The sequence below is a fragment of the Pleurodeles waltl genome, chromosome 4_2 (assembly GCF_031143425.1).
Source record: "Pleurodeles waltl isolate 20211129_DDA chromosome 4_2, aPleWal1.hap1.20221129, whole genome shotgun sequence".
Classification (NCBI taxonomy): Eukaryota; Metazoa; Chordata; class Amphibia; order Caudata; family Salamandridae; genus Pleurodeles; species Pleurodeles waltl.
In genome coordinates, this window is record NC_090443.1 from 160,166,776 (window position 1) to 160,183,063 (window position 16,288).

Genomic DNA, 16,288 nt, shown 5'->3' on the forward strand with positions numbered 1-16,288 from the left:
GGGTGCTTCCAGGGTGTTAGGCGCAGGCCCTGCATCCAACCCCATGCTGCGCATTTAAAAAAACCTTAGAAAATCACTTTAAAAAAACAAATGTTAACAAGACATTACAGTTAGGTAAAAATATCTGTTATGCCTGCACTGCTAATTACCTCCCATAATACATCACTCATGATATTGATAACACTGCAGCATCTAAAATTACATAATTCATGACAACACTGTGCATGACGAGGGTGCAAGTTAAAGTTACTTTAGGGAATGAGTTATAAATACTTTAAATAACTAATGCTGGTAAATTTAAGTGGTTTTGTTATTTCAAAATGGGGTGTTTTAAATGACATATTCACCTAAAGTTAAAGCCTCCTAAATCTTCCAGCACATCAGCACCCTCAACATCACCTTGACTAAAACTCAATATTGGCTGACTCACAACCTCTGCAAACTTAACACCCTTAAAACCGAATTCCTGTTAATCTCTCCACCCAACTCCACCTCTAACATCAATCACTGACTCCTACTTCTTACAGCCTTGAATTGTACCCCACAAACGGTCGACGCCTCCAAATCACTAGGAATTATATTGGACAACAACCTTTTCATGCAGAACCACATCAGCACCTCCACTAGAGGGGACCACTATCAACTTCCCCCATTAAGGAAACTAAAACCTTTCCTGCCCATTGCAGATCTCAAAATAGCAGTCCAAGCACCAAGCACCAGGCACCTGTCATTTCCAAACTCGACTATGGGAATGCTATCCTTGTGGGCCTACCTCACTGTCACCTCTGAGGGCTACCCTAACTGCGGCTGCTTGACTCATCACAGGCACCAAAAAAAGTGATCATATCACCCCTGTTCTACATACCGTGAACTGGCTACAGTTTGAGTCTAGGATTCATCTAAAATTTGCCTGCATGACACACAAAGCCATTCACCACTACACTCCTTGCTACCTGGCACAAAAACTTGTTCTTTCTGGTGGCAATACATCTTCCCGAAGCACAAGCTCCCTACAGGTGAAAACCCAAAAATTTAACAAACAGAAAACCTACAAGTAGACTTTCTCTGGAATTGCCCTTAACATTTGGAATCCTCTTTCCCCAGAAATCAAGACCAACCCTTCAATAATCCTCTTAAAAAAAAAAAATGGTACTACTGAATAGTCCCCTTCCTCTCTGATTCAATTAACCATATCACCTTGAATCCAGTCATTCCTAACAATTATTTTCTCTTTGCTTTCCCTTGTCTGACACTAACGCTACCACTTATGTTCTTACCAATCTTTCTCTGACCACAACTTATGAGTATACTGCATTACGACGCCCTGCTACCCTATATAGTTCTTGCTTCTTGATATTCTCCCTGTGACTCTAAGTATTACTTTGTGTAGATTCCATAGTATTCTCCATTGTACAGTGCTTTGATATCATTCTATGATTCTATGTATTACCTTGTATACTTTCTCTGTTATTCATTGTGCAGCACTCTGATACCTGAAGTGTCTTATTCACACTAAAGAAAACTTCATAAATACTATATATATAAATATATATATATATATATATTTATATATTGGCTAGAAAACAATGGTTAAAGTGATGGTATAGTTTGGTAACCCTACAAGTTCACTTAAAAGCAAAGGTTAAAGTGATGCTAGGGTTAGGTGTTGAAATGAGACAAAAACTAACGTTTAAAAACCAAAATAACACTGTATTTCACCTGTTTAATTTACTGACATAACTAGAGCTAGTGACCCAACCATGCACTGCTCATCAGAGTTTTGTTTGATGTAACACAAGATCTTATTACCCTGCCTGACTGTAACATCACTGAAACTTTGTTTTTTCATTGAATTTCAGGGATTTGTCAATATGAGAAATCAACTTTTTCTCAGCCCCCCCCTTTTTCTTAGCCCCTGCTTGAGTGATCATAGTGGAACTTCCATGAAGGAGCTGAGGTGGATGAACTTTTCTTTGGGAAAGTTTAGTGCAGATTCGTCACACAGCACAAAGTTATTAGCAAAACACACACTCTTCCTATGAAAGTTTTGACTTGACAATAACTATGCAGTATTTATTTAAAACTTGTTTCCCAAACCTCACTGAAGTTCTTTACACCAAATGGGCCACTAGGATTACGCAACAAGGTTATCTAAGTTATGCAGCTCATTCTGTGACAGGAATATTTTCATGGATTTGAGTTAGAAACAAACTTTTTGTGAAATATGCAAATTATGTGACAAATGGCAGATATCAACAAATAGGTGGTAAAGACAGCAGCCCTAAAACTTTAGTGCCTGAAGCCCAAAGAGCAACAGGGGATAGTCAACAGTGAAGAGTAGGGTGCTAGGCTCCACGCCTAACTGGTGGATGTGGTATATGATTAAAATAAACTGAATTTCACTACGAAAAGGAGGTTAGAGTGGAAATATGGTTAGATTTGGCTGCAACCACAGTTACCTCCCAGCTTGTCCCCTGAATACCACACATCTAATGCTTAATGATCACAGAACTGGTCTATATAAGCTGGTAAACGCTTTCTGAACAGGAGCGATTCACTTTGTAAATATTACAAATATTATTACAAACAGTGAAATAAAGTAGAGACTGAAATGCATGGAGACATTTGAAAAGTTGTGCCAAACAAAATTAGTTTTACAAGTTTTATGTTTTGGATTTACAAGTAATTTTTCTGGCTGCCTAGTCAATGTTGCTTATGACAATTCAACAATTAGTGAAGAGAAATGAAGGTGGCTGGTGGAAATAAAAAAGTGTCTTACATAGCTGCCTCAGATTGGTGGGTTGTAATGCTTGTAGTTTGCATTTTTAGGTGGATTGTGTTGTTGTGATTGTGACAGAGATGTCATATGATTTCTATTTTTGTTTTTTTACCAAGGGCCTGGTTTGGAGGGTGGGGTACTCCATCACTAAGAGGGACAACTATATGTGCAGGTTTCCTGTCAGTACGATGGAGGGAGATGGAGACTTTAAAGGTGGAAGGCCTAGTTCTAAAAAAGTGCAACTGTTCCCACTCTAAACTATTAGGAGCTTGTGGCAGCTGTCAGTTGATCTACCAATAACCATTTGTCGGAAATCTGCCTTTTAAGTGTGGTCCCCCCATATGTTTCACCTTTTGCTGCACCATATATTTCTGGCTTTGGAACTCTGTGCAAGATTAAAACTGCTAACTAGTGGTAAAGTGGTTGTGTCCTTCTCTTTACATGTGGTTGAAATTACACTTTCCTAATTGATATATTTAGCTTGTCTATCAGTTTTTACTGTGTGACGTTCAAGACACACCCAGGATCTGGAAGTTAAAAGCACCAAACTGGAATTTAGTGTTAGATGTGGTTTGACACTGCAAATACATCTGCATCTTCCCTTTGATATCACTTATACCATCTGAAATCATTGAGTTAATAACAACACTTTTGGCATATCCCATCACATTTGAGAACACAGTAAATATTCAATTAAAAAACAAAGGTTAAAACTTAGTTATAGTTTGGAAAACTTTATTTGTTTTTCTTTACAAACAAAACTTAAAGGACAAAAATATTTTATGGGCTACCACAGAGGTACTGCAGTAGTTTCCAGGAAGTACCGCAAGACCAGTTACATTGAACAATAATAATACACAATATTAAATTATACCATAAAACAGGGTGACTCTTACAATAGCCTTTGATTGTTTGGAAAAGAAAATAAACTTAGATATGTTAGATAAGCCAATATTTCAGGTTTGAAAGGAAGATATGGTTTCCATAGGGGTAAATGGACACCATTGTGCATCTCCCCCCATGCCATTCTAGTGTTTGCTATTCCACTGCACACTACTCCACTGCACACTATTCCACTCTACACCACTACACTCTATGCCAGTATATGCTTTACCCCATTCCACTCTATGCCACTATACTATACCCCACTTCAGAGTACGCCACTCCACTGTACATCACTCCACTGTATGCTACTCCACTGTACGCTACTTCACTCTACGCTGTTATAGTGTACTCCACTACACTCTACCTAACGCCACTGCATACTATTCCACTGTATTCTGCTGAACAACAGTCTACACCCCTCTACTCTAACACACTATACTCCACTCTATAGCAGTCAAATGTACAACAATGTACTCCTGCCAGGGCCAATACACAGCAGTCTAGATTAGTGTATGGCACTGTATGACATTCTACTTCACTGTAGGACACTCTATGCAACTCCCCCTATACTACTCCACCCACTTTACTGCGCTGAACTCTACGGGCCAACTACTCTACTCGACTCAACTGGCCTACAACAATCCACTCTACACTATCCTACTTTATGCCAATTAGCTCTTCTCCACTCTATGCCACTCCACTCTACCACACTGTACCACACTCTGCACTACTCCACACTACTCTATAAAACTGTAATCCACTCCGTGGCCCTCCACTGTTCGACATTCCACTCTATATGGCTCCACTCTACGGCACTCTCCTCCACTTTACAAAACTGTACTACACTCTACACCACTTTACGAGACTCTACTCCACTCCATCCCAGAACACTCCACTTTTCAACTCTATACACCACTCTATTCTAGAACACCATGAGACTTTCCAACAAGTTATGTCACATCACTTCACTGTACTCTGAGACCTCTCTCCAATTTATGACACTTCACTCAACTTTACACTCCACCACTCCACTGAACTGCACTCCATGCTATTCTACAATAGGAGATGCCACCACACCACTGAACTCTACTCAATTCCATCCCACTCTACACTATAACACTAAAATTTACTACACTACACCGTTCGACAGTGTCCTCTACTATACTGCACAACACTCAATATAACAGCACTCTACTCTATGACATTGAATACTATGAACTGAAACATATTAATCTTAAAAATATTGAAATTCAATTAAAAAAACAAACGTCAACTCTTACTTACAGTTAGGAAAAATATATTTATTCATTCTGTACAAAACAAACTTAAACAACACAAACATTACAAATACTAAAGTATACCTTAAATTTTCAACATACACACCACATTTAAGTTACTATAACTTTATTTCTTCTTTCTATGAAAAACTTAAAGTACACAAAAACTTAAAAATCTAAAAGTTGCAGTTTGACATTAAATTTAAACTTTTTGCTCCACCTTCACATCATTATAACTAGTACTCCTTCATACAAACTGTTTTCAGGTCACTAACCACAGAACAATATATTTGACTTGCCATCTCTACCATACACTGTTCTCTGAAAAGTTATGGGATTTGAGATGTCTTAGGTGTTGATTTCAGATGGTATAAGTCAGTGGTTCCCAAACTGAGGTCCGGGGACCCCTGGGGGTCCACAAAAGCCTCCTCAGAGGGTCACAACTCTTTAGAAAATTAAATAATCTTAACAGATTAGGTCCTATCTTTAAGTAATGACTCAGTAGGGGGGTCCCTGCATTCCATTAATGATTCAGTGAGGGTTCCCGGGTTGCAGTAATAATAAAGTGGGGGTCAACAGAGGTCAAAAGGTTGGGAACCACTGGTATAAGTAAAGTAATGTAATGTTATATATATATATATATATATATATATATATATATATATATATATATATATATATATATATATATATATATATATATAAATATATATATACATGTTGGGTTTAAGTTCGCATAAATATAATGCCTCACATTGTACTTCAGAATGTTAAAACATGTTATCAGTGAACACTACAACTTCCATGATGCCACTTTATGGATAAGCTGGGTGCACATATATAAGTGAAAATTCAAAAGGGACTCACATACTATGAGCAGGAGAGTGAGAAGGAGCGAGAGAGAGAAGAGAGATTGATGCCAACATGTCTAATTGAGTTAAAACCTCAAGCAGGATTGAAGTGTGGCACGACGTTTTTAGTATAACGTGGTTATTATTATTATTGTCATTATTGTTATATTGTTATTATTATTATGATTATTATTTAGGATTAATGTCAGAAAAATACATAAAAGTAGAAACACTCAAATTAATGAAACTGCATCACCCTATCGAGGGTGGGGTAGTTATCATAAACCTTTAAGTCAGTTACAGCCTTTGTCTGGAAGGCCTCATACCTCATTTCAAACATTTGATCAGTTATATTACATAGCTTTATCCCTCGATAGTTCCCTTCATGGCAGTGATAGCACTGAGTAGAATGAATATTTAGAGAATAAATGGTGTGTGCCATTGATTTATTACAACTGTGCCTACTAAACGTACAATAAAATTAGATCTGATACTTTGTGTTTTCCACATTCTGTGCAGACCTAGCAAATGATAGATAGCTCTGAGCTCTGCTTGAGCCAAAAATCCCTTGAGTACCATTCCATTCCAGCATCTCAGCTTGAGTGCCAATAGCAAGGGATTTACAATACGGATCAGTCTTGCATTGAAACAGAAATAACATGAATTGTATGTAGTAATGCAAAACATAGGTGCCATTTCAAAGCAAATAATGTGTAACCCACAATGTTGAATCCACGTGAACCAGTTATGCTCCAAACAATAGCTATATTGAATGGAAATCTTTCACGCATAATACAAAATCTTATCTTTCTTTTCATTTTCAGCAACATCTAGGCCCAGTGCATAAAGAGAAGACAGACATTTTGAAATTGCTGAACAACTATTACATGTCATTTGTGGATGTCATGGAATTTAGAGTAAGTACTCCTCTCTGGCCTACAAAGAAATTGTTTCAATTATATGAACACATCTAAAATCTGTATTTGCTTGGGAGGTGTGGAGGAAACCTCTCTTTCTCTCTTTAGAAGGGCAGGGGAGGTTTCTTAGTCAAACAGACTAAAGCTATTATCAGTTGAGCTAACTGTAAAACTATTATCAGTTGAGCTAAAACCTTGGTTGAAATACTACCAGTGTCCACCTCTGCTGAAGGAATTCTGCCAGCTTGTTGTTAACATGTTGTCGGGTGTCTATCACCCTTGATAAGGTAAGATGAGAAAATCTCAACTGGGTGTGTGCATTTCTGACAGAATAACCTCTGTACTTTGGCAAACGGATAGCGGAGCAGATGGCGGAGCCAGAGGAGTGTTCAATATTGGATATTTCATCAAAATCAGAATCAAAGGTTTTACCAGTAATGGCGACTACCAGTTTTGAAGGATGTGCCAATACTACCCTCTCTAATTCAGGCCATAGGTGACCTGAATACAAATAGTTACAATTGTGACATAAGGAACTTTGAATTTTTTTTTTTTACTTTAACCCTTTCCACTCAACACTGCTCATCTACTGACAAGGGAAGCAGAGTGAAACATATGTAGATCTAATTTGAGTGACTATAATGCAACTTGATTTACTACAGAAGGAACACTTCAAGCTATCTTTTCTCATTAGCACGCTCGGTACGAAACACCTCAACACCATAGAACGGGCACAACCATAGTTGATATCAAAGAAGAGTTTGGCACCCTGGAAACTTACATTCCTCTCTGGACATTCCGTGTCTGGGATTCCAGGATAACGTTTGTTGATCTATCCCTGTGGATATTGCAGGCAGCGTGACTTCTTGGGGTGCCAAGGCATGTGAATGGCCAAAGTTAAATATTAAGGAAATCTTCCCAAATATTGACGCAATACGTGTTGCACACTCTTTCTAGCTGTCCTTTGGAGGTGAGAACAATCATGCAATGAATTTCCAATGTAATCTACTGCATTCCACTGTAATGTTGTGCAAATTACTAAATTATGCTTTACAACCCATTCTTAGATTATTTGATTTTTTTGCGACTCCACGTTTATTTTGGCTATTACCCAATAGAAATAACTCTTATTTTAATTAAAATGGGTGGGCGGTTATTAAAATAAGATTCAACTGTGTGATGTTTAATTGATGTTGCTTCCACAACCAAGGACAATTTGAACCACTGTTTCCTGAAATAAATGTAAAAAAACGATATTATTCTTCCCAAAAATCCACATTTAAGGAAAGTCCACTTCTTAAAAAATCCCCAGAATTACCTTTGAATATATTTTGAATTTGCCTTTTACGATGACCACATAGCTCACTCAGTTCCGTTCCAAAAATATATAGCAGCGTAATCACTTCATACACGTCAAGGGAGACTATTAGTAATCAGTTTCTGTTGCTAAAGGATAAAAACATTTCTAGCATTCGTGACAAAGACTGTTCGATTCTATTAAGGACACGGAGGCAAGAATTATGCTTCACTTTCCATGCTTTATTATTTACAAAGTAAACAAACAGTCATATGGTAAACCATAGAGATGACCGATATAAATACTCCTGCCAAACATAACTCCTCCTCTTTCTTTGCTATCTAAGGCAATAACATTTGAAAAACTTTCCAACAAATCCAAATTCGACACAGGAGCCAAAACCACTTCCCAAGTGACTTGAAGTCAGCAGGAAAACCTGGAAAAAACTGGCCTCCGACTGTTCCTACTTTCGTAACTATCCAGTGCGCCAAGCACTCCAATGGCTCCTAGACATCAGGGATGTATCATCGATCATTTACCATCCTGTCTTAAAAGGAAACAATAAAGAAAAACACATATTCTTCACATGATTTGTGTGTAGAATCAGTGAGAAAAAGCATACGTCTAAATATTACAGAGGGTACAGTTTGTAGCATATGAATGCAGAACCATCATACATTATAATGAAATACAAAACAAAGCAAAATAGCTATACTCTCTTTTGCAAACTGACTGGGTGTGATAATCCTTGCCTCCTGCTAGAATTTTTTTTAGTCTGTGCCAGGACCGGAGCCTCCAATTATGCTAGTTTAAAGCGGATCCATCACAATTGAATCCACATCTAGGATTGGTTTATAATAAAAACTCTCAAAGGTAGTCTGAGATGACCATTTCACAGCTTTTAAGATGTCCTCTAAACGAGACCCTAAAGCAAATGACTGAAAAGCCATAGCGCAGCTTGCAGAATGCGTGCCAAATTTTGAAGTATTAATACCTGACTCATCAAGTAGCCATTTCACCCATCTAGCCAGTGTAGCTGCTGTTACAGGATGAAACGGTTTTTGTAACACAATCAATATTTGACTCTGCATGTCAGTTCGAAATTCTGCTGTACTGACCTCATATGCCTTCAGATATTTGATTACACATAATTTAGAATGACCTGGAAAAGCTGGATATAATACCACTCTGGAACTGCACTTTATCCTCCTAGTTATTAGAAAAGAAAATCCTTCAGGAGAAAATTGACTACCTGCTAAGTTTAAAGTATCAGAAATTCTCTCACAAGAGATAAGACAGAGCAACATAGTCAATGTGGCTAACAACTGTTTCTGCAATAGGTATTTACTACTTGGCCAAGGATCCAAAAACCTGAGGACTATATTCACATCACATGAAACTGAATATTTTGTGAGGGGGGGTTGAACATCCAAATACCCCTAAGCAACTTGCAAACAATAGGTAACTGAACCACCGGATTCCAGTCTATAAACGAGTGGCTGGCTGACATGGCTGATCAGAAGTTGTTCACAGACCGGGAAGCCATTCGGCCACAGCTAGTGAAGAAAGAAAATTCACAATCATATGGCAATCTGCTCTACTGGCATCCCCACCCCGTGAATTGCACTAATCACAACAACGTTTCCATGCAGAAGCGCATCACTTGTGGGTACCAGCTGGCCACACAAGATTAACAGTTGAGCTTCTCGCGAAAGGCCTGGGATATTCCATCTTTCCTCAAAACCAGCCAGGCCACTAATTACAGGTGACCTGTCTGGATCATTGGATGTGGAAGGCCCCTGAATCTAACAAAAGATTCCAACGCCTTCGGAGAAGAATCGGGGAGGGCACATGCTAGTTCTAACACATTGGGAAACCAAGGTTGTGCTCTCCACAGCGGAGTCACTAAAATCATCTCTGCTCTCTGTGGCCTTATTTGAGCTAACACTCTGGGAATCATCATAAATGGAGGAAATCCATAATTTCAAAATGGGCTCCAATCTTGGAGAAATGCGTCATTGGCCTGAGCTTTCGGACGCCAGCTGAAGAATACCTGAAGTTGACAGTTTAGGCGAGACGCAAAAAGGTCTATCCTGCAAGGGCCCCATGTGCCAATCAGCGCGCGAAAGGCTCTCGGGTGAAGTCTCCAGTCGCTGATGACCTGGAGGTGCCAATCTGCTATCACATTGCATTGACCTGGAAGATATTCCGCTGTCACCGAAAAGCGATTCTGCAGACAAAAATGCCAAAACTTTTGGCTTTCCTTGTGAGCAGCTTGGACCTGGCCCAGCCCAGCTTGCTCACATAACGTACCACTGAAATGTTGTCCATGCGTAGCAAAACACAACAATTTGCTTTCCCTGCCGAGAAACTCCGAATTGCAAACAAACCTGCCAACAGTTCCAGGCAGCTGATGTGGATGTCCAGCTCCATCAAGGACCATTGACCTCCCGTGGAGATTTGACCGCAGTGGGCTCCCCAACCCAACTGGCTGGCATCTGTTTCTATAATTACCTTCAGAGCGGAGCCAAAAATGGCTCTGCCATTCCAAACCTCCATGTGATCCAGCCACTAGGAGATATCCGTCTTGGCCTTCTCCGACAGAGAGATCTTTTGGGAATAAGAAAGACCCTTGTTCAGATGTTGAATTTTCAGGTGTTGAAGGGCCCAATAATGTAGGGGTCCCGCAAAAGTCACCTGTATTGATGACGTCAGGAGGCATACTACTCAGGCTATGGACCTCAATGATGTGGTCATCTTGAGCAAAACTGATCTCAATTCTTTCTTGATACTCTTCACCTTTGTGTGGTGGAAGAATCAGCTGGGTGGGGATAGAATCTATCTGGAACCCCAGAAATTCTAGGTTCTGGGTCACGGTTAAGACCGATTTCTGGTCGTTGACAATAAATCCCAAGCCCTGGAGTAGAACAATTGTCTATTCTAGATGAGTTAAATTCCTCTGAGGGCTCTGGGACATGATAATAATGTCATCCAGGTAAATAATGAGACGGACCCGTCGAGACCTCAGAGACTCTACTGTTGCGTAGGTTCTCATTATCCTATTAAGGGTACTGGATTTGGGCATTAGAATCGCATAGATTGTGGGGTACTTAGTACAATTCTATACCATGTGAGACCTGTTGGCCTAATCTAGGTTTTCCGGCTAACTACCAGTGCTTCATCTCCCCCCAAAAGCAGGGATGATTGTGGCAACCGGGCGCATGACAAGAAAGACTCCTCACTGGAATTGTGGTCGATCACATCTCATCCCTTTCTCTCAGTCACATTAGTCTCACACAGTTAAAGACAAGCAGAGACAGGATATAGTTCAATAAGGGTTTTTGAAGTAACCGCATCTTAGATAAAATGGTATGTATTGCAATAACTACGATGATAAAACACAATTAAAGAGAAATTATGACAAGGAAAGTGAAGCACAAAAACAGTCCCACCATACTGTCACTAGAAGTTATATATAGTTCTCATACCTAAGCTATGTTAGAGCACAGCATAATAAACCCTAATCCGCCTCTCAGGTTTCCCTCCTGGGAAGACATCATCCCTCATACCTGAGCAAGGAAGCCTGGAACGAGGCAATCAGCAATCAGCCTGCAGTCATGGTCATCTGGCTGGAATCTCCCTTAAAAGTGTATAGGACAAAGGAGTGTTTTTATTAGAAAGCAATTGATATTCTAATAAAGGATCTCCATGTAGGAGTGTGTATTTTTCTGTGAACGTTGGAGACACAGCATACCACTTCTGCCAGCAACCCTCTCTGACTGCAGCCTTGAGGAAAGCACAAAGTGAAATTAATGTACTGCTAAGAATGTAATGCTTTCCTAGGCGAAAGAACAAATAGATAGAGAAAATAAAACAACACAGCAAATGTGGCAATTGCTAGAAAAATAAAGCAATGCTGAATAAAAATGTAACTGGACTAAAGTGCGCAAAGGCAGGCCTAGTTTGATAAAAACAACATGTCTAAAATATGACTAATATAGGTATACAACACTACTGCTGGTGTCATCACTTTCGTGAAGCACCAAGGTGTGGACGAAAAACTGAAGGAAAGGACTTTGAACTTGTAGCACATCTTGTTCCATAAAAACTGAAGGAAACAACGGTGCGGGGGGAAAATAGACATGGTATGATAAGCATCCTTCAGGTCTAAGCGCACCATACAGTCTCCTTCTTGGAGGATGTCCCTTAAAAGATGGATACCTTCCATCTTGAAATGACAGTAGAGTATCCAATACTTGAAATCTCAAAGGATAAAAACCAATCTTGATCCTCCTCCTTTCTTTTCGACTAGGAAGATTGAGCTGGTAAAACCCCGCAGGCGTATATAAGACCTCTGAATGGCCTCTTTTTCTATTAGCATCTGAATCTCTGAGTCTATGAAGCTGTGCTCAAGATGAGAAAAATACAGTGTGTGAGGGGATTGAGTTTGCACTGGCGGATCGTAAAATTCCAGTTTGAAATCTTGTACTGTCTCTAGAAGCCATGGGCCTTGTGATATTTTGCACCAGTTGTGGATAAACATTTCAGTTCTCCCCCCCAGAGAAACTTCTGATAAAGGAAGAATTCTTACCTGTGGTACTAGAATCTTGGAAGGAGCTCTAGTTTCTCCTAAATCACCATTTTCTGAAACGGCCTCTGGTGTTGCGGGTCCTAGAAGGGTCGAAGGTGGTGGACTGATCCTGGTAGCCACCTCTGCCTCTTTGATAATAGTCTCTCTGTGGGTCTTGCTGGCATCCGCAGCCAAATGCTCACCCCCTAAAGTGTCTGGCCCTGTTAAAAAGTGGGCAGAGAATTTTTTATTTTTTTTCATTTAATAAATCCCTGAGCTTTGTCTAGGTTGGAATAAGTTGCAGCAAACTTATATAGGTCCTTCAAAAAGGGTGCTCCAAAGAAGGAGACCTTGGGCCGAAGGGCAAGCTTCTCAGGAGGCTAAATCAGCTAGTTTAGGATCCAGTTTTATTAAGATGGATCTGCGGCGTTCACCTGAAATAGCACTGTTCACATTACCTAGCTGACATATGGCACGCTGGGCCCACCCCACCAAAACTTCGGCATCAATTGGTACCTGAGATTCTTTGGAGTGGAAAGCCATCTCCAAAATCTTTTTCAATGGGCCCGACATGTCCCATAGCTTGTCCTGACATGATTTCCATGCCTGGTTTAACCACTTATTAGCGTAAACTTTTTAAGGTAGGTACCAATGGTGGGGTCCACCTTTGGGGTGTTTGTCACCTTGCCCCTGACCGCAGTCGTGCCCACAAGGATTTATCAAAATCTTGGCGGATATGGGTAGAGATGTAACCCGCCACCTCGTGAGGGGGAATCCAGGAAGTTGATCTGAGATGTACGATATCCCTGGGCTCGAACCTCTTGATCCGATCTCTGTGAGTCTGCGAGTACTGATTATCTGACCATTCATCAGAATGGAGGTAGAAGGCAAGCTATAAGCATGGTGAGAAGTCAGAGATGCTGTCAACTTTTCAAAGGCCACTGCATGAGGCCCTTTGGACTGCAGTGACGTTTTGCTTGACCCCTTAGGTGTATCAGAAGCGGGAGGAGGGTTGTGCAAAACCATATAGATGGTGCTTCAAGGGGGCAATGGCTTTCACAAGGGCGTCATTCACCATTTGTCACAATCCAGCATCCAGGGCATGATCCAGATTTTGTTCGAATGACCCAGAGGGATCCTCCTCATAGTAATAATCGTCATCTGTCACCTGTTATTCATCAGCCATTTTTAGAGGATTTTTGGTATATATTAGAATCACTTAAATCTCCTTGACCCTGGAAAATTCAATTCTCCAAAGGGGTAGTCAGGGGGAGCATAAAAAACGAAAGACAAACTTTCAACAAACCCCAAGCAAACAAGGCCAACATAAGTGCACAATTAAAGAGTGGAGGGAAAACAAGGCCTATATGAGCTCTGGGCAGGGCCTCTGCAAATTTTACAACCCTGCTGAACTCTGCTGAGGTAGGGCAGCCATGGAAGCCAGATGAAGCACTGCATCTAGAGACAAACGTGCACGTCCATGCGCTCTCTAGACGAGTCGCGGTGATCGGGGCTTCTCCTGGCTCCCAATATCCCTCTCCAAACGGAGTGAAGCATCTCACTTCGAGAGGTCAAACCGCCTCAGACTCATGTTGTATAGCGCGATGCAGACACGCTGGGAGAACCCAAAACAACACTTAATTAAATAATCACAATATCACCTATAAAACACAATATAGAAATGAGAATACACTTAACTGGCTGAGGAGCAGCAAAGAAAGAGGAGTAGTTATGTTTGGCAGGAGCATTTATATGGGCCATCTCTATGGTTTACCATGTGACTGTTTGTTTACTTTTATACTATTGGAGCTGAAATAATATAGTATAGAAAGAGAAGCAAAATCGGAGCCTCCGGTCCAGACATAGAATACAATCGTGCTAACAATTATTCTGCTGAGCAACCAAAACGTTTTGCTATTTTGCTATTTTCTAGAAATGTATAATCTTCCAGCTAAATGTGTACTTCGTTTATTATAGCCACGTTTAATATTTGTAAACCAGAGTATTCTTCATATATAAGTTTTGCTATTAAACTTCATAAAATAAATGGGTCATTATTTTATATATATCGGCAAGTCAAAGTTTCTGTTGCCTGACACAAAACAGACACTACTTTTTAGATCTAGGTTTTTGAACCAGAACCTGTCAAACAGACCTATTGCTTACAAATAGAGTGTGTTTTAGGTCCAATCCTTTCAACCATTTGCCTTCTTCAATTAACTTGTTTCCGCCACTGGCTTAGGACTTTTCAATCACATTTTGGATCAACCCAGTGCAGCACCCATCTTTCACATATTTCAAATCGTTGTTTGGGTGAAACCTTCTGATTTACCTGAGCGTTTGAATTGAACTGTATGAAGCATTCCTTCACAACAACTCTCTCTGTCTGGTCCTTATATGTGTTTCTGTCTGTTCTTCCTCCCTGTCCCCTCCGACCTCTGAAACCTTTCCCTTTGTGCTCAGGCACATCCATTTGCATTTGAATTAATGGATTAGGCATAGCAATACTGCCTTGAGCATTGGCTCACATTTTGTGGGACCATTTCTTTCAAAGCTATGGGGGTATTCTCTTCAGGGCTGACCTAAGCATTGTTGGTGTTCAGTGTATCAATCTCTGTTTGCACCCACCTCATATACCAAACAATACATTTTTTCCTTTAATTTGTCCGTACTTCCACACCTATGCACCTGCATCACTTCCCATATCATCTTAATTTCTATTGGCCCGTATGTGACCATTGTTTTGGCTGCAGAGCTCTCAGTTGTGCGATCTAAAAGGTTGCTCTAACAGAGAGGGCAGGGGAGTTGGAATGGATGATGACAGGGTGTGGGACAACGAGTGAACATGCAGGGAAGGGAGGGACATTGGATCATATATGACCAATGCCATTGCTAAATTTACAAAGAGGACAAGGATTGGATGAGCATATAGTCTGGATTTTTCTGACCCAGTGACAGGTATTGTAAAGACCATGAACTACTTTCAGTCTCATCTCCGGAGCTCTCAATTATGTACTGTCCTTAACACTCATCCATATTCTGAACTCAGTTTCCTAGAAGTGACTCATAAAGAGAGACGGAGAGGGATTTGAGAATGTGTGGGTGGGGGAAAAAGGAGCAAATAGAGGAAGGAGGGAGAGATAGGAAGGAAAAGAGAGGTGGAACTGAATGAGCCACTCAGTAGGAAGCCAGCAGGAGCAGACAGAGAGACAGAGAGTTATAGCCATCAGGTAGTTCATCATTTAGTTCAATGCAAGCACGGAAGTGGAGGTAGAATGATACGCCCCAACAGACATTGGCATTAGGTGAGTGATGAATACTCAACTAGGCTCAGCTAAGAAGTGATTAAGAAAGTCTCCGACCAATAGCTGAAACAGGCTGCTCGAAGAAAGCCAGTGGTCGAATTGGGGAGACCAAAAACCCACTCTAGTATCCAGACCTAAAAATGAAGACAATGGAGGACAATGATACTTTATCTCCTAGGATGAAGATTAGCAAGAGAGAAGTAATTAGTTACACGCAGTAAATGATTTGACACACATTATTTGCTCCTATTCAGGTTGAAATCAAGCAGTATTACTTAGAGGGAATGTTCTTAACTTGTTTTGGCATTACCATTAGATAATTTACCAATCTACGTAGGGGACCATGGAAAAATTAATGAAAATGTTTGCATTTATGATTAATAAGTTGGCACGTGAATCATTGTCTG

At 40.3% G+C, this 16,288-nt stretch overlaps 1 protein-coding gene across 2 annotated transcripts in view; it reads left to right on the plus strand.

Annotated features, from left to right (window-relative positions):
- Positions 1-16,288, plus strand: part of NCKAP1L (NCK associated protein 1 like) — a 1,641,522-nt gene that overhangs the window by 158,798 nt on the left and 1,466,436 nt on the right. For both annotated transcript variants that reach the window (XM_069231027.1, XM_069231028.1), the window contains exon 3: positions 6,617-6,709. In XM_069231027.1, the coding sequence (XP_069087128.1) occupies positions 6,617-6,709 (93 nt within the window). The remainder of the gene's footprint in view (positions 1-6,616; positions 6,710-16,288) is intronic.